The sequence below is a fragment of the Sminthopsis crassicaudata genome, chromosome 5 (assembly GCF_048593235.1).
Source record: "Sminthopsis crassicaudata isolate SCR6 chromosome 5, ASM4859323v1, whole genome shotgun sequence".
NCBI lineage: Eukaryota > Metazoa > Chordata > Mammalia > Dasyuromorphia > Dasyuridae > Sminthopsis > Sminthopsis crassicaudata.
Genome location: NC_133621.1, coordinates 203,667,295 through 203,693,913, shown reverse-complemented (window position 1 = coordinate 203,693,913; position 26,619 = coordinate 203,667,295). Strand labels below are relative to the sequence as shown.

The 26,619-nt window shown below is 32.7% G+C and overlaps 1 protein-coding gene across 8 annotated transcripts in view; it reads left to right on the top strand.

Moving 5' to 3' along the window:
- The window catches only part of PPHLN1 (periphilin 1), a 169,284-nt gene that overhangs the window by 34,203 nt on the left and 108,462 nt on the right, over positions 1-26,619 (top strand). For 4 of the 8 annotated variants that reach the window (XR_012482519.1, XM_074269570.1, XM_074269568.1 and 1 more), the window contains exons 5-6: positions 2,528-2,589; positions 4,013-4,093. Coding sequence is in view for 7 of the 8 variants with exons in the window: in XM_074269570.1 (XP_074125671.1) it covers positions 2,528-2,589; positions 4,013-4,093 (143 nt within the window). In the remaining variant the exon portion in view is untranslated. The remainder of the gene's footprint in view (positions 1-2,527; positions 2,590-4,012; positions 4,094-26,619) is intronic. The other 4 variants (XM_074269575.1, XM_074269574.1, XM_074269572.1 and 1 more) reach the window with 1 other exon arrangement.

Genomic DNA, 26,619 nt, shown 5'->3' with positions numbered 1-26,619 from the left:
TGAGGGTTCAGAGGATTTTTGAACTTAGGACAATATTTCCCCAGTTAGCAACAGTATCTTCAAGACATTTCAGGAGCTCTGCAGAAAAGTTGTACCATGTCTAAGGGGAACATAATGTGTTCTACACAAAAAGAAAGAAAGAAATTCTTGGCAATGAGGGGGCCATATATGTTCTCTATGTTTGAGTTTACTTTTCTCAGCATTTTCTTCTAGCAGGAAAGTGTGTCCCAGGCTTTTCAGGGGAGAAATATGATTTAGTGTCTTCCTTCTTAACTAAACCAATTTAGTAAGTACTTCTTTCTAAAAGCTGATTCAGTTTGCCTGATTAATTGATACTAACCACAAATCATGTGGCTAGGACTGGTGAACTATATAACTTTTTATTTAAAAATTTTTTTTAATTGTTAAAAGTTTTATTTTCAAAACATGCATGGATGATTTTCAACATTGATCCTGCATAGCCTTGTGTTCCAAATTTTCCCGTCCTTCCCTTACCCCCTCCCCTAAATGGCAAGTAATCCAGTATATGTTATATATGTTAAAATGTTAGTTCCAATATATGTAAACATATTTGTACAATTATCTTACTGCATGAGAAAGATCAGATCAAAAAGGAAAGGAAATGAATAAGAAAACAAAATGCAAATGAAAACAACAAAAAGACAGAATGTTATGTTGTAATCCACATTCAGTTCCTATAGTTTTCTCTCTGGGTGTAGATGGCTCTCTTCATCACAAGATCGTTCAACTGGCATCATTCATCTCACTGTTGGAAAGAGTCACGTCCATCAGAATTGATCATCATATAATATTGTTGATGAACTATATAACTTTAAAAGCACATGCCCCCAAACTTTAGAGTCACCTCCGAAAGTCAGTTTGCTAGTGTATCTGTGTGTTAGGAATAGGATCTTCAATATTTACCAAAGGTCTATGTTAGTATTACTAGGTCTACATGTTGAGTTTGTCATTAAACACTTATAACATGATTGCTACATGCAGGTTAGGGGATAACTTTTTCCATCTTTACCCCCACTTGCTCCCCAAAAAGACAAAAATCATTATCAAAACAAAAAAAAAATCCAACAATCTGTTAAAGAATAATTAGTCATGAAAGCATAAATATGATGGGAGATAGAGTGCTAAACACAAACTGCTATGAGAGAAAGAGGAAACAGATCACTTCTTTCAGGATATTATAATAGAAGATTTCAAGCAGGAAGTCTCTTAGGATGGGAAGAATTATCCCTTTTTTTATAATTTCCTTAAAATGTAAATAAATGTCATTCTGTAACTGAATCAGTTTTATTGTAATCTTTTATTTTATTGTAATCTTTTATTGTAATCTAGCAGGAACATTTCTCCCCAGACTACTTTCAGGAGAATGTGAAAAAGCCATTTGTCTTATTGGGTATCAGTTTTTTAGTCATAGATATCGAACCTAGGGTATAAGGTGAATATTTTCTTTTGTGTTGCGTTGAATTGGAATTTATAAAAGCTGCAAACAAAATTAAGTTGATGGCTGTTCTTTGTCTTTCCTACTTGGTTAAACCACAATTTTTATTATTTATTGCTGTTGTGCTTTCTTTATGCATTTTCCAGGATTTACAAAGTAAGAATAAGTATTTTAGATTTCTGTGTTAAGTTTTATTACCACATCATTCATTCATTTGGCTGACACAAGTGATTGGTGTTTTCAGTTTTTACTCAGTTTTAATTGTTGTGGAGAAAGGAAATGGTCACTTGAGAAGGAAAAAGTGTTAAGTTCAGTATAGGAAAAAGATTGGAATCACTCATTAAAGAAAGGTCACATAGAAAGTCAGAAATACTATTTGAGAAAATGTATCTATGCATTGCCCTGAAACAAAATAATGTTTTTTGTATTAAAAGTTTATCTTGGGCAGAGAATATTTATGGTGATGGTGGTGGTGATGATGATGACAGCTATCATCATATGTGCCAGGATAAATTTGCTAAATGCTTTACAAATATTATCTCATTTGATCCTTAACAACAATTCTGGGAGGTAGGTGCTATTATTATTCTCATTTTACATTTGAAGAAATTGAGTCAAGCAGATTAAGTGATTTGCTCAAGATCACAGCTAGTGAGGCTGTTTTGAGTTCTTAAGAAATAAGCCATTTTGGGTTCTTAAGTTAGAAGGGTAGCTCATAATGCTCTCCTTTTAGCCAAGTTTCTCTTTTAGTTAAAATATTTTACCTATAAATTTAAGGCATATAAATATTCCAAAAGTGGGTTTTTATTTTCCTCTTGAGGATAATTTTGGTTTTAGCCCCTGAGGTTCATAGATTTAAAGCTGAATGAACCCTTGGGGATTCTCCCTATTAAGTCTAACTATCAGATTCTTTAAATCTAGCACAGATTTTTAGATATGTTTGGCTTATCTAAAATAGTTTCAGCTATAGTTTTAGTTTTATTGTCATATTCTACCTATGCTAATCAAAATAATTTAAATATGGTATATATAAGTATTCAAATGTGTAATAAGTATCTTTTTATGTTACAGGATGAATCCAATTATCGATGGACAAGGGATGATCATCCCATAAGTAGACAGCCTGATTATAGGTAATAAAATAAGATTAATTTCTATTAATGTAACATCTTTACTTGTTAGATGTGTTTTGCCAGGTTTCATTTTGGTGATCAGTATCTGAGTGTAAATTTCAGATAGATTGCTAAAATGTCTTTATTGGAGTGATGATTTTTTAAAAATTCAACAAGGACATATTCCTTTTCCAACCACATTTTTATATTTTGTACTAGTGACAATAGCACTGTACAATGCATTCATGTTTTCCAACATATAGAATTTTAGTATTTTAGTATAGTATTTTAGTAGCTACATCTACATATTTTATATAATCTCTGTTAGAAGCTTCAAAAAAGTAACTGTTGGTCTCTAATTATTCATGAAAGGGGACTTCTAATCATCCTCTCTTCATTTATGGCATAAAACAAACAAAAAAAAAATCCAAAGAATTGTTTAGAACATAGTAAAAAATTTTTTATTTTTAATACTCTGATATGTATATATTTTGGAGCAAGTAATTATATATACACTTCAGTTGCCCCCATATCATCAGTGTTTTAAGACAAAGGATTCAAACTTCTAGTTATTTAGAAAAACACACTTATTCAGAGTGAATCATTTTCAATCACTCAAATCACTTGAAATTTTTGCAGAGACAGAGAGAAGGAGAGGGAGAAGGGATAAGAAAGGAGGGAGAGAAAAAGTGCATGTGGGCATATGTTTTATGACAGACAATAGTGCTTAGCATATAATATGTATTTGATTGATTAATCATTTGATTTGCGAGGTGTAATGAATAGAGATTCACTTTAGTAGCCAGAAAGATCAGGGTTCTAATCTTACCTCAGATATATCTAAGCTCCATAAAATTCAATAAGTGGACTTTTTGTTTTCCTCTGCAAATAATTTTAGTTTTAGCCACTGAAGTTCATAAATTTTAAAATTGAAACATTTAATGTCATCTTATCCAACATTCAACAGCCCTTTAACTCCAGATCTAATATAGGTTATCAGATATTTTGATTATCTAAAATATTTCTCCTTGGTCTTAGGTTACTCATAGTTATGTTTTATTTATGTTTAATCAAAATATATACCAGATGTCTGACAAATTACAAGCTAGACAAGTCACTTAAATTAATGTTCTAGGTAAAGTTTTAAGATGATGTTGACCTATATCACTATTGTGTTTACTGAGGAGTTCCTACATCAGTGAAACCACAAGTCCAGTCTGTATTCCTGTAATGTTTTACTTGTATGTATGTGTATACATGAATATATATAGATACAAGTAGATCTGTATGTGTATATATTTGATAAAATTCAAGAGCATACATGATTTTTTTTTTTAATGGAAAAAGAACAGTTTTCTTTCCAAGTACAATAAATATATTGTAATACTTCCTCAATGTAATAATGTAATAACATTCATTCCTTTACCATGCTTCCTCTTTGTAGGACTCAAGGCAGGTACATGGGGTATCAAGAGCCTCTCTGGTCCATCCCACCTTCTACAAAAGAGTTCAATAAAGTCCTAAGGTATTAAGGAGCTTGCTCAAGGTCACACAGTTAATAAGTCTTCAAGAAAAGGATTTAAACCTGTGTCCTCTAACTCAAAACCCACAATTTTTTGCCTCAGTAGCTAATGTGAAAGCTTTACCTTTATGCAATATTAATATTTATTAAGCACATACTGGAGGCAGTTAGCTTGGAGTCAGGGAGATTCCTCTTCTTGAGTTCAAATCCAGTCTCAGATTCTTCCTAGCTTTGTGACCCTGGGCAAGTCACTTAACCCTGTTTGCCTCAATTTCATCATCTGTAAAATGAGCTGGAGAAGGAAATATGGCAAACCAATATCTTTGCCAAGAAAATCCCAAGTAGTCAGGCTTGACTGAAAAATGACTGAAAGTGCTTGTGAAGTGCCAACTTAACCATTAAACCTGATTTTTACATTAATATTCTTAATTAAAATATGAAATAATAGTATTGCTAAGTGATCACATACATTTCAGAAGTTAGCTTTTTTGTTTTTCAGTGTTTTTATTTCTATTTTTTAATTTGTATTAGGTTTAAAAGTTAATATATCACTATTATTTTTAGATTTAGAAAAAAATCCCCATTTCTTAATGGCTCCACATTTTAAAGTAAGAATTAAGAAAATGATGAAAATATAGCTAAGTGTATATTTCATAAAATATTCAGTCTTTCTTCTCTGGCAGCCTTCTAGAATTGTAATATACTTTATGGATTCTGGGAGCCTCATTATTTTATAGCTCACACTTGTGCATATGCTTTTATCTATCAAGGAAAGATGGCAGTTTTTGTAAATTCTATCTAATATTCCATCTGTATGATACAGGCATATTTTGCTAAAACAACATCTTTAATTGATTACTAAGTTTATTGGCAAATGTACTTTGGAAACCATATTATGATAGTTTTAGTGTGGGCTGCTGGCTTAGTTGTGTAAATTTTATAACAAAGGAATATAATATTATTCATTAGAATGAGATTCTATTTATAGCAAAACATTTTATAAACTTTTAAATTGGGTCTAAGATGCAATTATTATTAAGATTATCAAATTCTTCCCTTTTTAGATTCAATTATATTTTTAATACTTGTATTTATCTTTCACAATCATTTATTTCCATCTATTACCTGGTCAATAACACTTCAATTCTCTTTAAATATTAATAATTTTCTTCCCTGAACCTCTAATTTGTTTTATGATATGGCCTTTTATATCTAAATTATATAATCACTTAGAACTTCTAGAGTAATACACATTCACACACACATTGTGGAAGATTGTATAAATCTAATTGTAACCAGATTTCTTTTTAGTTTGTTTAGCAGTTCTTGTTGAATAATAAGTCCTTATTCCACAAGTTTGGTCTTTGGCTTTATTGAACACTTACATTTTTAAAACTTAAAATAATTTCCTTATTTTGGGGAACATTCTAAGTTCCAAACTATTTTCTTCCCTCTTACCCCACTAAAGACGACCACAATTTGACACAGATCTATAAAATTTGTAAAACCATATATACTTCCATCTTTTAGTTCTTTTTCTGTAGAGTAGATAGTATCTTTATAGGTCTTTTATAGTTGATTTAAGTATTTGTAGTACTCAGAATAACTTGGTCGTTCACAATTACTCTTCAAATAATATTGCTGTTACTGTATACATATTATATACATATATCATATATATATATATACACATAATATGTTGTATTATATTGTCTCTTGGTTCTTCTCCATTTTTCATTGTTTTAGCAAGTCTTTCCATGTTTTTCTAAAATCAACCTGCTCTTTATTGATTGATTTACTTATTTATGTATTGGTATTTTATTTTTTTCACATATATGTAAAGACAGTTTTCAACCTTGTTTGTTTTTAAGTAAGATTTTGCATTCCAAATTTTTCTCCTTTCCTTTTACTTCCTCCCCAAATGGCAAGCAATCTGATATAGGTCATACATGTGCAATCATGGTAGATATATTAGTCATGTGAAGGAGGAAACAGAAAAAAAAAATCATCAAAAATACCACCCCCCAACAAAAAAGAGAAAATAATATGCTTTAATTTGCATTCAGACATCATACTTCTTTCTCTGGTTGTGGATAACATTTTCTATCATGAGTCTTCTGGAGTTGTCTTGATAATCATATTGTTGAGAAGAGCTAACTTTGTTGTATATATAATTCATCATCACACAAGGTTGCTGTTACTTTATATTCTCTTTGGGATACCAACTTAGTAATAGTATTGGTTGGTCAAAGGATATGCACCGTTTGATTGCTCTTTGAGCATAGTTCTAAATGACTTAACGGAAAGGATTTTTATAATCCAATTCACCCTACTTCAGCAGTACATTAGTATAATATTCCCATGTCTTCTGCAACATTTTATTTTCCTTTTCTGTCATATCCAGTATGATAATTGTGAGGTGTTAGCTTAGAGTTGTTTCAATTTGTGTTTCTCTAATCAATAGTGATTTAGCTGCTCATCATTTCTTCTTTTTTTTAAGTATATTTTTTAGATTTTTCTTTCTTTTTTTTTAATGTGGCTAATAATGAAAATGTTTTATATGATTTAACATGAATAATTGATATCATATTTCTTGTCTTCTCAGTAGCTAAGAGTTGGGAAGATAATTTGGAACTCAATTTTTTTTTTTTTTGATAATGATTTTTAATTTATTTTTTAGTAATAGCTTTTTAGAAAAATCAAATGAAAAAGGGGGAAAAAGTGAGAATGAAAAAAAAAAAAGCAAGCAAAGAACAACAAAAAAGGTGAAAATACTATGTTGTGTTCTATATTCAGTTCCCATAGTTCTCTTTTTGGATGCAGATAGCTCTATCACAAGTCTGTTGGAATTGGCCTGAATCACATCATTGTTGAAAAGAGCCACATCCATCAGAATTGATCATCACATAATCTTGTTGTTGTGTACAATGTTCTCTTGGTTCTACTCACTTCATTAGACATCTGTTCTTGCAGACTCCTCTCTGCCTCCAAGCCTTTCTGAAATCATCCTGCTGATAGTTTCTTATACAATAATAATATTTCATTTACATTCCTATACCATAACTTATTCATCCATTCCCCCACTGATGGGCATCCTCTTAGTTGCCAGTTCATTGCTACTACAAAAAGAGCTGCCACAAAAACATTTTTGCACATAAGAGTTCTTTTCCCTCTTTTATGATCTCTTTGAGATAAAGATCAAGTAGAGACACTGCTGGAACAAAGTTTGCACCGTGTGATAGCCCTTTGGGTATAGTTCCAAATTGCTCTCCAGAATGGTTGGATCAGTGCACAACTCCACCGACAATGTATTAGTGCCCCAGTTTTCACATATACCTCCAATATTTATCATTATCTTACCCTGTCATTTTTGCCAATCTGAGAGGTGTGTAGTGGTACCTCAGAATTTTCCTAATTTGCATTTCTCTAATCAATAGTGATTTAGAGCATTTTTTTCATATGATTAGAAATGGCTTTAATTTCTTCATCTGAAAATTATCTGTTCATATCTTTGACCATTTATCAGTTAGAGAATGACTTGCATTCTTATACATTTGCTGCTCATCATTTCTTACATCAATGCAGTATTTTATTAAAATCATATATCACAACTCATTTAGCCATTCTCCAATTTATGAGCATCCCCTCAATTTTCAGTTCTTTGTCATCACAAAGAAAGCTGCTATAAATATTTTAGAACATGTATGGTCTTCCTTTTACTCTTATCATCTTGAGAAACAGATTTGTTAGTAAGATTGCTTGGTATATACAGTTTATATAACTTTTTGAGAACAGTGAGAACAATGCAAGATTGCCCTCCAGAATGGTTGAATCAGTTCACAACTCCAAAAATAGTGAATTAATATCCTTTTCCCCCCCATATCTCCCGAATATTAGTCATTTTTCCCTTCTCTCATTTTAATCAATCTGATAGGAGAGAGATATCTTTGTTTTAATTTGCATTTCTCTAATCATTAATGATTTAGAATATTTTTTCATATTACTATAGAGTGATCCCTTCCATATTATAGGATTGGGGTGTGGTACTCCCACAATCTTGAAAATCCATATAACATTTTTTGGCCCTCTCCTGGTATTAGAGAAGTCTAAAATTTAATTTAAATATTTGGTCATAGGCTTTGTGTTCTCTGCTTGCCTTCACGTATTGTCTTTTGCATCTGCAAAACTCCAAAAAAAAACCAGTATATATGCATGGGTAATTTTTTTACAACATTATCCCTTGCACTTACTTCTGTTCAGATTTTTTCCCTTCCTCCCCCAACCCCCTCCCCTAGATGGCAGGCAGTCTTATACAATGTTAAATATATTACAATATATTCTAGATACAATATATGTGTGTAGAACCGAATTTCTTGTTGCACAGGAAGAATTGGATTGAGAAAGTAAAAATAACAGTTTACACTCATTTCCCAGTGTTCCTTTTCTGGATGTAGCTGATTCTGTCCATCATTAATCAATTGGAATTGGATTAGCTCTTCTCTATGTTGAAGATATCCACTTCCATCAGCATACATCCTCATACAGTATCATTGTTGAAGTGTATAATGATCTCCTGGTTCTGCTCATTTCACTTAGCATCAGTTGATGTAAGTCTCTCCAAGCCTCTCTGTATTTCTCCTGTTGGTCATTTCTTACAGAACAATAATATTCCATAACATTCATATACCATAATTTACCCAACCATTCTCCAATTGATGAACATCCATTCATCTTCCAGCTTCTAGCCACTATGAAAAGGGCTGCCACAAAAATTTTGGCACATACAGGTCCCTTTCCCTTCTTTAGTATTTCCTTGGGATTTAAGCCCAGTAGTAGTATGGCTGGGTCAAAGGGTATGCACATTTTTATAACTTTTTGGGCATAATTCCAGATTACTCTCCAGAATGGTTGGATTCTTTCACAACTCCACCAACAATGCATCAGTGTCCCAGTTTTCCCGCAGCCCCTCCAACATTCATCGTTATTTGTTCCTGTCATCTTAGCCAATCTGACAGGTGTGTAATGATACCTCAGAGTTGTCTTAATTTGCATTTCTCTGATCAATAGTGATTTGGAACACTTTCATATGAGTGGAAATAGTTTTAATTTCATCATCTGAAAATTGTCTGTTCATATCCTTTGACCATTTATCAATTGGAGAATGGCTTGATTTCTTATAAATTAAAGTCAATTCTCTGTATATTTTGGAGATGAGGCCTTTATCAGAACCTTTAACTGTAAAAATGTTTTCCCAATTTGTTACTTCCCTTCTACTCTTGTTTGCATTAGTTTTGTTTGTACAAAGGCTTTTTAATTTGATATAATCAAAATTTTTTATTTTGTGATCAATAATGGTCTCTAGTTCTCCCTTGGACACAAACTCCTTCCTCCTGCACAAGTCTGAGAGGTAAACCATCCCATGTTCCTCCAATTTATTTATGATCTCGTTCTTTATGCCTAAATCTTGGATCCATTTTGATCTAATCTTAGTATGTGGTGTTAAATGTGGGTCCATGCCTAGTTTCTGCCATACTAATTTCCAGTTTTCCCAGCAGTTTTTGTCAAATAATGAATTCTTATCCCAAAATTTGGGATCTTTGGGTTTGTCAAAGATTAGATTGCTATTTTTATTCACTATCTTGTCCTGTGAACCTAACCTATGCCACTGATCAACTAGTCTATTTCTTAGCCAATACCAAATGGTTTTGGTGACTGCTGCTTTATAATATAGCTTTAGATCAGGTACAGCTAGACCACCTTCACTTAATTTTTTTTTCATTAGTTTCCTTGCAATTCTCAACCTTTTATTCTTCCATATGAATTTTGTTGTTATTTTTTCTAGGTCATTAAAATAGTTTCTTGGGAGTCTGATTGGTATAGCACTAAATAAATAGATTAGTTTGGGGAGTATTGTCATCTTTATTATATTCGCTCGGCCTATCCAAGAGCACTGAATGTCTTTCCAATTATTTAAATCTGACTTTATTTTTGTGGCAAGTGTTTTGTAATTTTGCGCATACAATTCCTGACTCTCCTTTGGTAAATATATTCCCAAATATTTTATACTATCAGTCGTTATTTTGAATGGAATTTCTCTTTGTATCTCTTGCTGTTGGATTGTGTTGGTAATGTACAAAAAATGATTTATGTGGATTTATTTTGTATCCTGCAACTTTGCTAAAATTCTGAATTATTTCTAATTTTTATTTTAATTTCAAGCAAGTGAATGGCATATATTTTTGTTCTTCCTTCATTTTATTTTTAAAAAAATATTAGCTTTTTATTTTTCAAAATAGATGCAAAGATAGTTTTCAGCATTCACCTTTGCAAAACCTTGTGTTCCATATTTTTCTCTCTCCCCCCTCGTTTAGATAACAAGTAATCCAATATAGGTTAAACATGTGCAATTCTTCTACACAAGAAAAATTTATTAATTATGCTACATAAGAAAAATGAGTTCCAAGAGGGGGAAAAAGTGCGGGAAAAAAAGCAAGCAAACAACAAAAAAGATGAAAATACTATGTTGATCGGGATCCCTCGAGAATGAATATTTCACTGAGTGGTGAACCCATTCTAATGAGGGGCTTGGGATTTGATCCTGTCATCTGATTCCAAATAGCTCCCACCTTAGGCAAGTTGAAGAATTTATCTCCACCCAAACATGAGTAGATCCAGAACTCATCTTTTTAGTTCAAATTCAGTCTTAGACACTTCCTTAGATGTATGGCCCTGGGCAAGTTACATAACCCTGTTTGCTTCAGTTGCTCTTTAAAATTAGCTGGAGAAGAAAATGGCAAAGTATTTCAGTATCTCTGCCAAGAGTATTCCAGATAGGGTTACAAAGAGTTGAACACTATTGAGATGGTTAAATAACGGAAAAGATAGTAACAGGATTCTGGTAGAAAATAATTCTAGTTGGGACTTAACTGGGGAAGCCGGAAAGCAGAGAGGAAAAGGGAGAACATACCAGTCATGGGATAGCTGAAGAAAATACCTTGAGCCAAGAAAGCCAAATGTTTTGTTCATGAAAGCCCAGGAAGCCAGGATCACTGTATTGAAAAGCACATGGCATAGAGAAAGGTGTAAAAAGACTAGAGGGGTGAGAGATCACAAGGTTATGGAGGTATTTACCATCTTAACAGAGGACAGAAGGCTTTGTATTTGATTCTAGAAGTGATCTGGAGTCACTGTAGTTTTTTGAGAAAGTTGAACACATAGTTGAACCTGATCTTTAGGAAAATAACTTTGGTGGCTGAATAGAACAGGACTTCTTAAACTTTTTTCATCTGTAACCTCTTTGCATCCAAGAATTTTTTAATTGATCCCAATTATAGATATATGCAATAGATATACATATCAAACATTTGCTGATTGTAAATCATGATTTCACAACCCTCACATTCAGTTACACAACCCCTTATAGTGTCACAACCCACAGATAAAGAAGCTTTGGGACAGAGGATGGATTGAAGTAGGGTTAGTTAGAGAGCCTTGAGGCAGGCAGATCTATTAGCAGGTTTTTTGCACTAGTCCTAATATGGTATATTATAATGAGTATCTTGGACCATGTAACTGAATCACCCAAATCTTGATCAAAGAGATTTACCAATTTAATGTTACCTGTCTGACAAAAAAGGAGAATCTGTATTTTCCCAAACCTTTGTGAGTAAATAGCCTATTAATCCAAACTTAGAATTTCTTTTACTGTCTGATTAGATTTTAACCTGGATAAATGTTGGAGAAAGGTTTTTCATAGTGATTGACTTCTGGATGAAGAAGTAGACAAGGGAAAAAAATCTTCATTCGGATTCAATAATTAATTATTAATAGAAGTGAGAAATAATTGTTTCTCCCACATTGAAGATTTGCAGCCTCTCCCTGAGGTCCTACAATAAAATAACATTCAATATCCTTAGAGAATAGCAATAGAATCAGCTCACATCTTTGCTCCAGAAGTTCTAAAGAAGCTGACCATAACATCTCCAGAAGTTATAAGGAAAAATGGGTAAACAGAAAGAATCCAACCATAGTGAACTATTACGATGGCAGGTATGGTTAAGACTCAAACTAAGAAGGAAGTAATTTCAAACCATCTATAAATAGTGTCTCAGAGGAAAACAGCTTGAGCACAAATTCAGCTAGAATTCCTGGAAGGAGTAAAGCATGAAGCAAGAACTTTAAAAATGTTTTTATAGATCATTCAGTCTGACATGAACCTCAGTTTTAGTTATGTGGTAGCTATGCAGCCAATCTCTTCTCTGTATAGGCAGCTATATGGGCTAGATAAGAGAGAATGATTAGAAATAAGATATATGGTGAGCATGTTGACTTTCTGCCGTTCCTTTTTTGACATGTTAATCTAAACTTTGAATTTTGTTATAGCAGCATTCGTTTATTCGTTTTGAGTGTATTTCCTTTATATCACTACTAGCTTCCTAAAAAGTTTTTTAAAACAGCTAATATGATCTGTTATGTTTACTTAACCTCTCTGGGCTATATATTGCCTTTTCTTTAAGTGAGGGGATTGGGCTAGACAACTTATGGGATAATTATCTCCACAAATTTTTGTGATAGAAAACAGATGCTACAAGTTTATTAAGTTTGCCTTTAAAATATTGTTGTTATTTACTAAGGTACCATGTAGCATGATTTGTAGCTGCATAGATCTCTTTAAAAAAAAAAACAACCATATTGAATGTAAAATGTTCTTTTTTTCCTCCCAGTGCTTTAAATCATTCATGAAGTAGATAGTCTATGGTTTATGTGGAAATAGCAGTTTTTGGAGTTGATATGGATTCAAATTCTGACTCAGAAACTTAATATCATCCTGGATAATTCATATGACCACTACAGATAAAAAATGTGGTATTGGACTAAATGATCCCTAATCTTAATTGTAGGTGTACATGTAGTAGTCATGTAAACTATGAATATTGCATACTTAAGAAGACTGAAGTATTATGGTTTAATGACTTGCCCAAGAAAGTGCAATTGGAAATTAAGCTTTATTTCATTTTTCTTATTCTGGTTGTCTGGAGATAAAAGGTGAACATTAAGTTATTCCTAACAGTAACAGCCTATTTTATACTTTTGAAGACTAAAAAAGGAACAATATCAAGGGTATTTTATTGGGGTTTGGATCTAATTAATATTTAAATGTTTATTGAAGATGTTTAAATTCAAATTTTCATTTTCCATTTTCGGCTTTAATGAGCAAAGGTTAAGAGTTGAGCAAAGACAAAAGAAATTAAGTTGAATATGGAAAAAAAGATCATGTAGGGAACTTGAAGTAATTTTCAGCAGTGAAATAAGTTAAATTTGGGGAAGAAAAATTGTGGAAAATTTGAAGGAGAATAATGTAATAAAGCCCAGATATCGGTTAATATTCTACTTTTGTTTTGGAAAGAGAACAGGATATTCAAGGTCTGTTGAGGGGGACATGAAGAGATTAAGGGAGATGATAAAGATTAGAGAGTAGATCCTGAAGCTAGATTCATGATCACTAAGTGGAACATTGGACACTTTTAAAAAATGAAATTATTAAAGAGTAAAATAAATTGATAGAACAGATAATAGCACCTAGGTGATGAGCAAGTGAAAAGTAGCAGCTAAAAAAAATAAAAACTTAGTTTTAGGCTCCTAGAAGGAGGAGAAAGGAATAAACCTAGTATGCTTTAGATATTGAGCTAAACACTTTTTATAAAGATTATCTATCTCATTTGATCCTTACAAGAGCCTTGCTTTTAGGTAAGTTCTATTATTATCCCTATAATAAATGTATAGTAAATTGGTATAATAGAAGGAGTTGGTGTGACTTTGGAATTTTTTTTTTATCTTTTTGAAAAGGAAGTTAAGTAAAATTGTTAAGGGATTGTCCAATACTTTAGAAACAAACCTAGAAATCCTGGTCATTGTGAAGGATAAGAGAAATTGATCCATAACTTGTGTGATGTTAGGTGACTTAACCAAGTAAGCTATTTTTGTTCTAAGTGGAATGGGATCTTCTTGATGGAGGAGAAAAATGAAGGAGCTTGAAAAATTCCTTTATACATTCCAGTTTATTAGGGAGAATTAAATGTTTCTGAAGGAAATAGAAAATAGAATTGGAAAGGGAAAAAAAAAAGGAGAACATGAAGTAAAGGCATGGCAACTTAACTCTTGTTGGAATGTTAGAGAAAATGTTACACAGAGTAGAAAGGTTAGATGGATAAAGAACATTTTTTAGAATTTATTATGTGACAGTTATTGTTCCAAGCTCTGGAAAAATGAAAAGGGTAGCTTTGTAATTACAGCTTAAAACTAGAATTGAAACTTTTTTGTAAGAGGAGGGTGCTGAATATGTTGAATAAGGAGAAGCTGTTTTTCCTTCAAAGAAGTGTATATAATCCAGAAACAAAGGAAGAAGAATATAATAGAAGTGGTTCTGTGCCCAGAAATACAGAAACAGCTGTTAGTTGAGCTGTTGACCAAAAGAGAGGTCTGCTATATTTCTGAGGTATTTCTAAGACCTGATGGAAATCTTGTCAAGATTTAGAAGAGCTGCCAAATCCTTAATTTTAATGATTGAAATAGGCACAAATGACAGTTCCAGAAGTTAGTGACGTAGTACAGTGGATCAAACATTACCCTTAAAGTTGAGAGTTTAAACGAGCCTTAATTTCTATCTGTGTAACCCTGAGCACAGCTAAATGCCACAATGGACAGAATGCCAAGCCTAAAGCTAGGAAAACTCCTCTTCCTGAGTTCAATTCTGGACTCAGACTTACAAACTTTGTCATCCTGAGCAAGTCACTGAACCTAGTTTACATCAGTTTCCTCATCTGTAAAATGAGCTAGAGAACTAAATGGCAAACCATTTGGCAGTATCTTTGCCAAATTGGATCACGGAAAGTCAGGCATGACTGAAAATGACTCAACAACTCTGGGCAAGTTGTCAACCTGTTTGCCTCCGTTTCTTCATCTGTAAAATGGGGATAATAATAGAACTTACCTAAAAGCAAGACTCTTGTGAGGATCAAATGAGATAGATAATCTTTATAAAAAGTGTTTAACTCGATATCTAAAGCATACTAGGTACTTTATAAAATGTTTATTCCTTTCTTCTCTTTCTAGGAGCCTAAAATTAACAGTTTTTATTTTTTTTAGCTGCTGCTTTTCACTTGCTCATCACCTAGGTGCTGTCTACTATCTTTACTTCTGTTTCACACGAAGTGGACCTTCTTCTTGCTAAGACTGACCTCTTTACATTCCGATAGAATTCCATTCTAACTTGTCTTTTCCAGCAGATTGACTTTACCAGTCTGCCACACAGCTGGTAAATGTCTAACGCCAGATTTGAACTCAGATTTTCCTTACTCCAGACCCAATACTGTATCCATTTGACTGATCTGCCTGCTTCAAGTGTATCCCTGACTAATTTCTTCTCCACCCAGTTGTCAAAGCTTTTTCCTGAAGTGCTGGTCTTATTTTGTCAGCTTCTTATTCAGTAAACTCCAGGGGTTCCCTGTCACCTCTAGAAACAAACATAAAATCATCTGATAGTGTTCAGTGTCTTTCATAACTTCTCAATTTGCTTTCCAGTTTTCTTCTCCTGTGCTACCCTCCACGCCAAGTACTTTTTTTGATCCAGTGACATGTTTCTTTGCTGTGTCTTAAACAACACTTCATCTTTGGACTCCAGGCATTTTTACTGCTGTCCATAATGCATGGAATCTCTCTGCCTTGTGTTTTTCTTGACTTCCTTGGCTTCTTTCAAATCCTAGCTAAAAACCCCACTTTGTAGGGTAAGTCTTCTTTAATCTCTCTTAGTTCAAGTGTGTATTATTTCCAGTTTATTCTGCTTATAGCTTGATTCTGTCTTCTGATGGCTTAGGTTCAATATTTTGGATAAAATGAGACACCTGCAAATCAGTCAGTTAACAAAAGGAGATTTGCTTAGCTTAACAGGAGGCTATTCTACAAGGATGATCATTGAATTCACATGCCAAGTTGATTCAGCTTTGCAAAGCTTCCCTGCCTTAGTTGTTCATTGTGATTCAACAGCTAAGTAGCTGAGAGCTCTTGGAACTCTTGTAGGAGGAAGTGATGTCAACAGTTTCTGCCAACCAATGCTTGAGAAAAATCTTAATAAGCATATAAGTAAATTAGACTAACTTGCTTGTAAGTAGGAGTTAGAATATACACCTTACCACACCAACCGTCTCAGCTTTAACAAAGAAATGTACAGAAGACGACGGAAGCATGGGTAGGTATGGAAGATGACTGTAAGGGTATGGCAAGCTCCTGTTAGAGTATAACTAACTTTTAGCTCTCCAGACTGTTTTGAAGTTGCCTCTGTTTTCAGGCATTCCTTACATTATGAATGTGGAGGACCAGCTGGAGACAGTGATACTGAACAGCAACATGGATTTGAAGCGTTGGGAAGGTAGAGCACTGCTTGACTCTGGCAGCTTGGAGAGCATTCATTTTCCACAGCAGTGCTAGAGACCCAGGTCCCCACAGTAACACTGAGCAGTAGTGTGGTGTCCAGTGGCTGCAGCAGTCATAAAAATGCTAGCAGCCTTGGGAGTGGGCAGGATAGTGTGCTGAAGTGGCATTGGAATGGGCAGCAGTATGGGCTGCAGTGTAGTGAATAGCACAACTGTAGTTGTTCTTTACTCACTAAAACCTGGTATTAATAAGACCATTCAAATTGCTGTCAGTACAGTATCTACTAATTGTCTTCTGAATTGTTGGGAAGTGTCCCACTTTACAACACCTTGGAGGAGGTGAAAATATTTCTGCATAATTACCCAGCCTATTGGATAAAAGGGATAGTCACTCAGTAGACACCTTTAAAATTTTCATTTATTTACCCATCTATCTATTTATTAATTTGTTTGTTTAGTTTTTGCTCAGACAATTGGGGTTAAGTGGCTTACTCAGGGTTCACATAGCTAGGAAGTCTTAAGTGTCTGAAGCTATATTTGACCTTAGATCTTCCTGATATTGGGGCTGATGCTCTATCCACTTTGTCACCTAGCTGCCCCTCAGTAGACACTTTTAAGGGAGGCTGATTAGAATTCAGTATTTCTTTTCTGATGGTACTCTTAAGGTGAAAGAGATGCTACTTGGTGAGCGAAGGAACACTGAATGGAAGGAAGAACAAGATGATCTTGGTAATGACCCAGGTTATCATTAAAAGTTGCATATAAACTAGTAGTAATCTTTTAGCTCAATTACTACATTCATATCTTATTCCTCATAATTTATTCCTTATCTCTTATCACTCATTTGCCTTCTGCCACTATTTCTTCCTTCATCTCTGTCTCATATGAACAGGTAACCTTACTCTTTATCAAGGTAAACCTCTTGACTTTCACACATGATCCTATTCTATCCTATCTCCTTTGATTGTCATTCTCTTCATTCTCTCTCCAACTAGTTCATTCCCCATGACCTATGTTCTCATATCTCCTCTATCCTCAAAAAACTTTATTTAATCCTTTAACCTATTCTTTATGTCCTTTGTGGCTAAACACCTTGAAAACACCATCTGTTATTGCAGACTTCACTTTCTGTCCTTTCTGTCTCTTGATACCTTAATAATGGAACTTTCAACCTCATTCCATTGAACTGTTGTATTTATCGACTTCATTGCCAAATTGAGTGGTCTTTTCTCAATTCTCATTCTCCTCAACCTCTGCAGTTTCTGATACTTTTGATCATTATCTCCTTAATAATTTCTTTTTTAGGATACTACACTTTATCCTATGAACAAGAAATTCCATCTCATCTCCAAGCATTTTCTCTTGACTGTCCCTCATGCTCACTTCTCCTCATCTCTGTCACATGGCTTCTCTGGCTTCCTTTAAGTCCCAAGTAAAATCCTATCTTCTATCTTTTTCCCAATCTCTTAATTCTAATGCCTTTACTCTTTTATTTATTTACTATTACTGGCTAGGTTGTTAGACAATCTTACCTTGAAATTTAAGTGGGCCAAGAGACTAAGGCCTGATTTATTGACAGAACTCTTGATTTGTCACCTAAGGATAAATATTAATGCATAAAGATCTGAACAAGGATTCTTCATGATTCATATTAACTTTTTATTTTTAGTATTTTTTTTCTGATTACATGTAACATAAATTTTAACATTTGCGAGTTCCCAATTCTCTACCATCTTCCCCTTATCCCTTATTGAGAAGACAAGCAATTTGATACAGATTATATGTGTGCAGTCATATAAAATATATTTCCGTATTTATTATACTGTGAAAAAAAACAGACCCCCCCCAAAAAAAAAGCCCAAGAAAAATTAAAAAAAATTTTTTTTTCTATTTCCACTCACTTGAGTGTTCCAAATCACTATTGATCAGAGAAATGCAAATTAAGACAACTCTGAGATACCACTAGACACCTGTCAGATTGGCTAAGATGAGGAAAAAATAATGATGAATGTTGGAGAGGATGTGGGAAAACTGGGACACTGATGAATTGTTGGTGGAGTTGTGAACGAATCCAACCATTCTGGAGAGCAATTTGGAATTATGCCCAAAAAGTATCAAACTCTGCATACCCTTAGATCCAGCAGTGTTACTACTGGGCTTATATTCCTAAGAGATACTAAAGAAGGGAAAGGGACCTGTATGTGCCAAAATGTTTGTGGCAGCCCTTTTTGTAAGGGATAGAAACTGGAAAATGATGCCCATTAATTGGAGAATTAGGTAAATTGTGGTATATGAAGGTTATGGAATATTATTGTTCTGTAAGAAATGACCAGTAGGATGATTTCAGAGAGTCTTGGAAAGACTTACATGAAGTAATGCTGAGTGAAATGAGCAGAACCGGGAGATCATTGTACACTTCAACAACAATACTGTATGAGGATGTATTGTGATGGAAGTGGCTATCTTACACAAAGAGAAGATCTAATTCAGTTTCAGTTGATTAATGATGGACAGAATCAGCTACACCCAGAGAAGGAACACTGGAAAATGAGTGTAAACTGTTTGCATTTTTGTTTTTCTTCCTAGGTTATTATTACCTTCTGAATCCAGTTCTTATGTAACAAAAAATTCGGTTCTACACACATATATTGTATCTAGGATATACTATAACATATTTAACATGTATAAGACTTCCTGCAATCTAGGGGAAGGGGTGGTGGGAAGGAGGGGAAAATTCAGAACAGAAGTGAGGGCAAGGGATAATGTAGTTAAAAAATTACCCATGCATAGATACTGTCAAAAAAAAAAAGTTATAATTATAAAATAAAAAGAAAAAAAAAGTTTTTAAAAGTTTGTTTCAGTCTGCACATAAGACTACTTCAGTTCCTTCTCCAGCATTGGATAGCATTTTTCATCATAAATCCTTTGAAATTGTTTTAGATTTTTGTATTGCTGAGAATAACTAAATTGTTAGCAGTTGATCATTGTAGATTATTATTTTTACTGTAGACAATGTTTTCCTAGTTCTGTTCTCCTAACTTTGTATCAGTTCTTATAAATCTTGCCGGTTTTTCTGAAAACATTCTGTTCATTTCTTAAAGCACAGTAATATTCTGCCACGACCATATCCCAGAACTTTGTCAGTCATTCCTTAATTCCCTCAATTTCCACTTCATTGCTGCCATAAATATAGGTACTATAAATAATTTTTGTAATATAGGTCCTTTCCCTTTAAAAAAAAATCTCTGATATACAGATGTTGTAGTGGTATTGCTAGGTCAAAGTACGTACATAGTTTTATGCCCATTAGGCATATTCCCAAATTGCTCTCCAGAATTATTGGATCAGTTTCATAATTCACCAATAGTACATTAGTGTTTCAATTTTCTCCTTTCCCTGCAAAGATTTGTCATTTTCCTTTTCTGTTACATTAGGGAATTTGAAGGATGTGAGGTGTTATCTCAGAGTTGTTTTAATTAGCATTTCTCTTATGGTTTTTTAGAGCAAATTTTTTGTATAGCTATAATTAGTCTGAATTTCTTCTGAAAATTTCCTGTTCATATTCTTTGACTGTTTATCAATTGGGCAATGACTTGTATTCATATAAATTTGACTCATTTTTTAATATATTTGAGTAATGAGAACATTATCAAAAAGACTTAGTCTGATTTTTTTTTTCCAGTTTTCCCTTTCCAGGATTAAGAAATCTTGGCAGCATTGGATTTATTTCTTCAAAAAAATTTAAATTTAATGTAACTAAAATTGTCCTTTTAACATATTGTGATATTTTCTACCTCTCGCTTGGTTATTAAGTCCTTTCCTTATCCCTAGATCTGATAGGTAAACTATTCCATACTCCCCTAATTTGCTTATGATATCACCCTTTATGTCCAAATCATGTACCTATTTTGATCTTACTATGTTATACAGTTTCCGACTTTCGTCTATTACAGTTTTTTCCAAACTTCTCAATTTTTCCAGAAGTTTCTGTCAAATAGTGAGTTCTTGTTCCGAAAGCTATTACAGTTTTTTCCAAACTTCTCAATTTTTCCAGAAGTTTCTGTCAAATAGTGAGTTCTTGTTCCGAAAACATTTATGTTTTCAAACACTAGATTATTATATTTATTTCCACATATCATATACCTAATTCCACTGACCCACTACTCTTTTTATTAGCCAGTACTAGATTGTTTTGTTGATTACTGCTTTGTAATAGTTACAGATCTGGTACTGCTAGGTTACCTTTTTTTTTTTTTTTTTTTTTTTTTTAATTTTCCTTGATATTCTTGACCTTTATTTTTTCAATAGAATTTTATATGATTTTTTTTTCTACCTATAGAGAACACTGGTAGAACACTGAAGAAATTAGTTTAGATATGATTGTCATAGTTTTGTTTTTTCATTGCCTGTGTAATTCCTTTTTCTTATTACTATAGCATTTCTAATACACTCCTTATTTCATCTGTAATCTTTGACGTTATCTGCATTAGAGATAATGTTTACTGATGATTTTAGATAGATACTATTTATTTTAAAGAAAGGTCCTTTTTTCTGCTTTCCAGTATTTTTAATAGGAATGAATGTTGCAATTTGTCAAAAGCATTTTCTGCCTCTATTGAATTAATTGTATGATTTCTGTTGGTTTTATTGATATGATTAGTTATGCTCTGATGTTGAATCAGTCCTGTATTCCTAGTATAAATCCTACTTGGTTTGTGAGATATGTTGTAATCTCATTGCTAGTGTTTTATTTAAAATGTTTGCATCTGAGGGGCAGCTAGGTGGCACATTGCATAGAATACCAGCCCTGTAGTTAGGAGTTCCTGAGTTCAATGAGTTCAAATGTGACCTGAGACACTTAACACTTCCTAGCTGTGTGATCCTGGACAAGTCACTTGACCCCAATTGCCTCAGCAAAAAAAAAAAAAAAAAAAAAAAAAAAAGAGTTTGCATCTGTATTCATTAGGGAACTTTTTTTCCCCTTCTTGCACACTTTCTGGTTTAGATATCAATAGCATATTTGTATGGTAAAAAGAATTCCTTTTTTGCCTATTTTTCCAAATAGTTTATATAGAATTGGGATTGATCTTTAAATGTTTGGCATAATTCATTTGTGAAACTGTTTCTAGTGATTTTTTAATTAGGGAGCACATTGAGCTCATTTAAGTGTTCTATTTCCTCTTCTGTTAATTTAGGTGATATATATTTGTAAATTACCTATTTCAGGTAGATTTATTAGCATACAACTGGGCAAATAGCTCCTAATAATTTCTTTAATGTCCTCTTCATTGGGGGTGAATTTACCCTTTTCAGTTTTAATATTGAAAATTAGATTTTCTTTTTTTAAAATAAAAAATGCATGGTTTATCTTTTTATTAATTTTTTTTGTAAAATCAGTTCCTACTTTTATTAATTCGATGGTTTTCTTAATTTCAATTTTGTTAATTTCCCTGTTAAGTTTCAGGATTCCTAATTTGGTGTTTATTTGGAGATTTTTGTTCTTTTTCTTGCTTTTTTTTACTTATATGTCCTATTCATTGATCTGCTCTTTCTTTTCTTGTAAGCATATAGAGCTATAAAATTTCTGCTGAATCCTAGTTTGCTGAATCCCATAAATCTTGGTATGCTGTTTCATTGTTTTCATTTTCTTTAATGAAATTATTGATTGCTTTTATGATTTTTTTTATCCACTCATGCAACTTTTTTTAATTTAAGAATTTAGATGCTATACTTTGTTGCTTAATATTGATATTATTTCATTGTTTATGGTACCTTTTAACAAAATGTAGTTTCCCTGCACATCTCTTTTTGTTAGATTTATTTTTGCTTTGTCTGAGATCATGGCCCCTTGCTTTTTTTTTTTAAACTTTAGGTGAAATAATGATAGATTCTGCTCCAACCTCTTATCTTTAAGCTCTGTGTGTGTCTCCTTCAAGTGTGTTTCTTGTAAACAATATATATTGGGTTCTGGTTTTTAATCCATTCTATCTACTTGTGTTTCACAAAGGAGTTCTTTTGATTTGCATTCACAGTTATGATTAATAATTATTTGCTTCCATCTTCTAATTCTGATTTTTAAGAAATTTTCTTAAGTGAACTTTTGTACCTCCTTTTCCATTTGACTCATTCTACTTTTTCAGTTCTTTTTGTACCTTTTTTTATTATTTATAGCCTATACTTAAGGTATTATTTTCTTCACCTTTTGTGGTCTACTTTACCTTTTTTTTCATGATTTCTTATATTACTCTCATTTTTATGCCCAGTTTTTCTTCAGATTCTCCTATTTGATTTTAAATTTTCTTTTTGATTCCTTCTAGGCATTCATTTTGCACCTGAGATCAAGTTTCATTTTTCTTTGAGACTTTGGTTATTGCTGCTTTGATTTCCTTGGCTTCTGAGTTTTTGTTTTGATATTCTCTGTTACCATAGTTAACTTTCTATGGTTAGTTCTTTTTTGGTTATTTGTCCATTTTTCTAGCTTATTTCTTGACTTTTAACTATATAGTTGGGCTTTGCTCTGAGGCTGGAAAGGAAACTGTTGCTTCAGCTTTTTCATGCTGCTATTTTTGAAGGTATGCAAATTTTCATTTCATCTAGGGTAGTATGATTAATTAATTTTTTTTTTTTGGTGGTATGATCTTAGACAGAACTTTAACTTTTTCCAGTCATGATCCCCTTTTGTCTGAAAAAATTTCATTGACTGGGTCTATAGGTATAAAAATCAAATATTTACTAATAACAAATCATATTTTTACAATCGCCACCTTTGATTTGTGAACCACAATTGAAATCTAAGGAGATATGCGGTCACTGCTCTCCTAGCCTGTGCTTTGGTTTGTGAGTTACATAAGCACTTTTTTTTAAATAGCTTTTTATTTACAAGACATATGCATGGGTAATTTTTCATCATTGGTCCTTGCAAAACCTTCAGTTCCAACTTTTCCCCTCTTTCTCCCTATCTCCCTCCCCTATATGGCAGGCAGACCAATACATGTTAAATATATTAAAGTATATGTTAAATGCAACATATGTATATATATTTATACAATTCTCTTTCTGCAGAAGAAAAATTAGATTTGGAAATAAGGTAAATAATCTGAGAAGGAAAAACAAAAATGCAAGCAGACTAAAACAGAAGGAGTGGAAATATTATGTTGTGGTACACACTCATTTCCCATAGTTCTTTCATTGGGTATTGCTGGTTCTCTTCATTATTGAACAGTTGGAACTGATTTGGTTCATCTCATTGTTGAAGAGAGCCATGTGCATCAGAATTGATAATCATATAGTATTGTTGTTGAAGTGTATAATGATCTCCTGGGTCCTGCTCATTTCACTCAGCATCAGTTCATATAAGGCTCTCCAGGCCTCTCTGAAATCATCCTACTGGTCATTTCTTACAGAACAATAATATTCCATAACCTTCATATACCACAATTTACCCAATTCTCCAATGAATGGGCATCATTTCCCAGTTTCTATCCCTTACAAAAAGGGCTGCCACAAACATTTTGACACATACAGGTCCCTTTCCCTTCTTTAGTATCTCTTAGGAATATAAGCCCAGTAGTAACACTGCTGGATCTAAGGGTATGCAAAGTTTGATACTTTTTGGGCATAATTCCAAATTGCTCTCCAGAATGGTTGGATTCATTCACAACTCCACCAACAATTCATCAGTGTCCCAGTTTTCCCACATCCCCTCCAACATTCATCTTTATTTTTTGCCAATCTGACAGGTGTGTAGTGGTATCTCAGAGTTGTCTTAATTTGCATTTCTCTGATCAATAGTGATTTGGAACACCGTTTCATATGAGTAGAAATAGTTTCAATTTCATCATCTGAAAATTGTCTTCATAGCCTTTGAGAATTTATCAATTGGAGAATGGCTTCATTTCTTATAAATTAGGGTTAATTCTCTATTTATTTTGAAAATGAGACCTTTATCAGAACCTTTGACTATAAAAATGTTTTCCCAGTTTATTGCTTCCCTTCTAATCTTGTCTGCATTAGTTTTGTTTGTACAAAAACTTTTTAACTTGATATAATCAAAATTTTCTATTTTGAGCCCAATAATGATCTCTAGTTGTTCTTTGGTCACAAATTCCTTCCTTTTCCATAGGTCTGAGAGGTAAACTATCCTATGTTGTTCTAATTTATTTATAATCTCATGCTTTATGTCTAGATCATGAACCCATTTTGACCTTATCTTGGTGTACGTTGTTAAATGTGGGTCAAAACCTAGTTTCTGCCATGCTATTTTCCAGTTTTCCCAGCTGTTTTTGTCAAATAGTAAATTCTTACCCCAAAAGCTGGGGTATTTGGATTTGTCAAACACTAGTTTAAGTAGTCTTGTCATCTTTATTATATTCTCTCAACCTATCCAAGAGCACTTAATATTTTTTCAATTCGTTAGATCTGACTTTGTGTGGAAAGTGTTTTGTAGTTTTGCTCATATAGTTCATGACTTTGGGCAGATTCCCAAATATTTTATACTATCAGCAGTTACTTTAAATGGAATTTCTCTTTGTATCTCTAGCTGTTGGATTTTGTTATAAGAATGCTGATGAATTATGTAGATTTATTTTGAATCCTGCAACTTTGCTAAAGTTGTTGATTATTTCTAATAGCTTTTTTAGTAGACTCTCTGGGGTTCTCTAAGTATACGATCATATCATCAACAAAGAGTGATAATTTAGTTTCCTCATTACCTACTCTAATTCATTTAATCTATTTCTCAACTCTTATTGCCATTTCTAATACAATATTGAATATTAATGGTGATAGTGAACAACCTTGTTTTACTCCTGATCTTATTGGGAATGGTTCCAGTTTATCCCCATTACATATGATGCTTACTGATGGTTTTAAATAGATGCTACTGACTATTTTAAGGAAAAGTCCATTTATTCCTGTACTCTGTAGTGTTTTTAATAGGAATGGGTGTTGGATTTTAAATGCTTTTTCTGCATCTATTGAGATGATCATATGGTTTTTGTTAATTTGGTTATTGATATAGTCAATTATGCTAATGGTTTTCTTAATATTGAACCAGCCCTGCATTCCTGGTATAAATATTACTTAGTCATGGTATATTATTCTGGGGATGATTTTCTGTAATCTTTTTGCTAATATTTTATTTAAGATTTTTTATCAATATTTATTAGGGAGATCTCTAGTTTTCTCTGTTTTCAATCAATCTGGTTTAGGTATCAGTACCATGTCTGTGTCATAAAAGGAATTTGATAGGAGTCTTTCATTCCCTATTTTTTCAAATAGTTTATATAACACTGTCTATTTCTTTTTCTGAAATGGGACTTTTTAAACAATTTACTTTCTCTGTTAATCTGGGCAGCCTATATTTTTGAAGGTAGTCATCCATTTCACTTAAGTTATCAGATTTATTGGTATAAAGTTGGGCAAAGTAACTCCTAATTATTGCTCTAATTTTCTCTTCATTAATGGAAAGTTCTCCCTTTTCATTTTTAAGACTAACAATTTGATTTTCCTCTTTTCTTTTTCTAATCAAATTTATCAAAATTTTATCTATTTTATTTTTTTTTTCATAAAACCAAGTCTTAGTTTTATTTATTATTTCAATAGTTTTTTTACTTTTAAATTTTTTAAAATTTATTTTTTTCTTTATTATAGCTTTTTATTTACAAGATATATGCATGGGTAATTTTTCAGCACTGACGATTGCAAAATCTTTTATTCCAATTTTTCCCCTCCTTCTCCCCCTTCCCCCCCCCCCAAGATAGTAGGTAGACCGATACATGTTAAAGATGTTAAAGTATATGTTAAATACAATATATGTAAATATGTCCATATTTTGCTGCACAAGAAGAATCGGACATTGAAATAATTTTACTTTCAATTTTATTATTTCTCCTTTTAATTTTAGAATTTCAAGTTTAGTGTTTGATTGGGGGATTTTAATTTGCCTTTTTTATTTATTTATTTATTTTTTTTTTTAGCTTTTTAAGTTGCAAGCCCAATTCATTGATCTATTTATTTTATTCAACTAAGCTTCTAGAGATAAAAAATTTCCTCTTATTACCACTTTGGCTTCATCCCACAAATTTTGTTATGTTGTCTCAT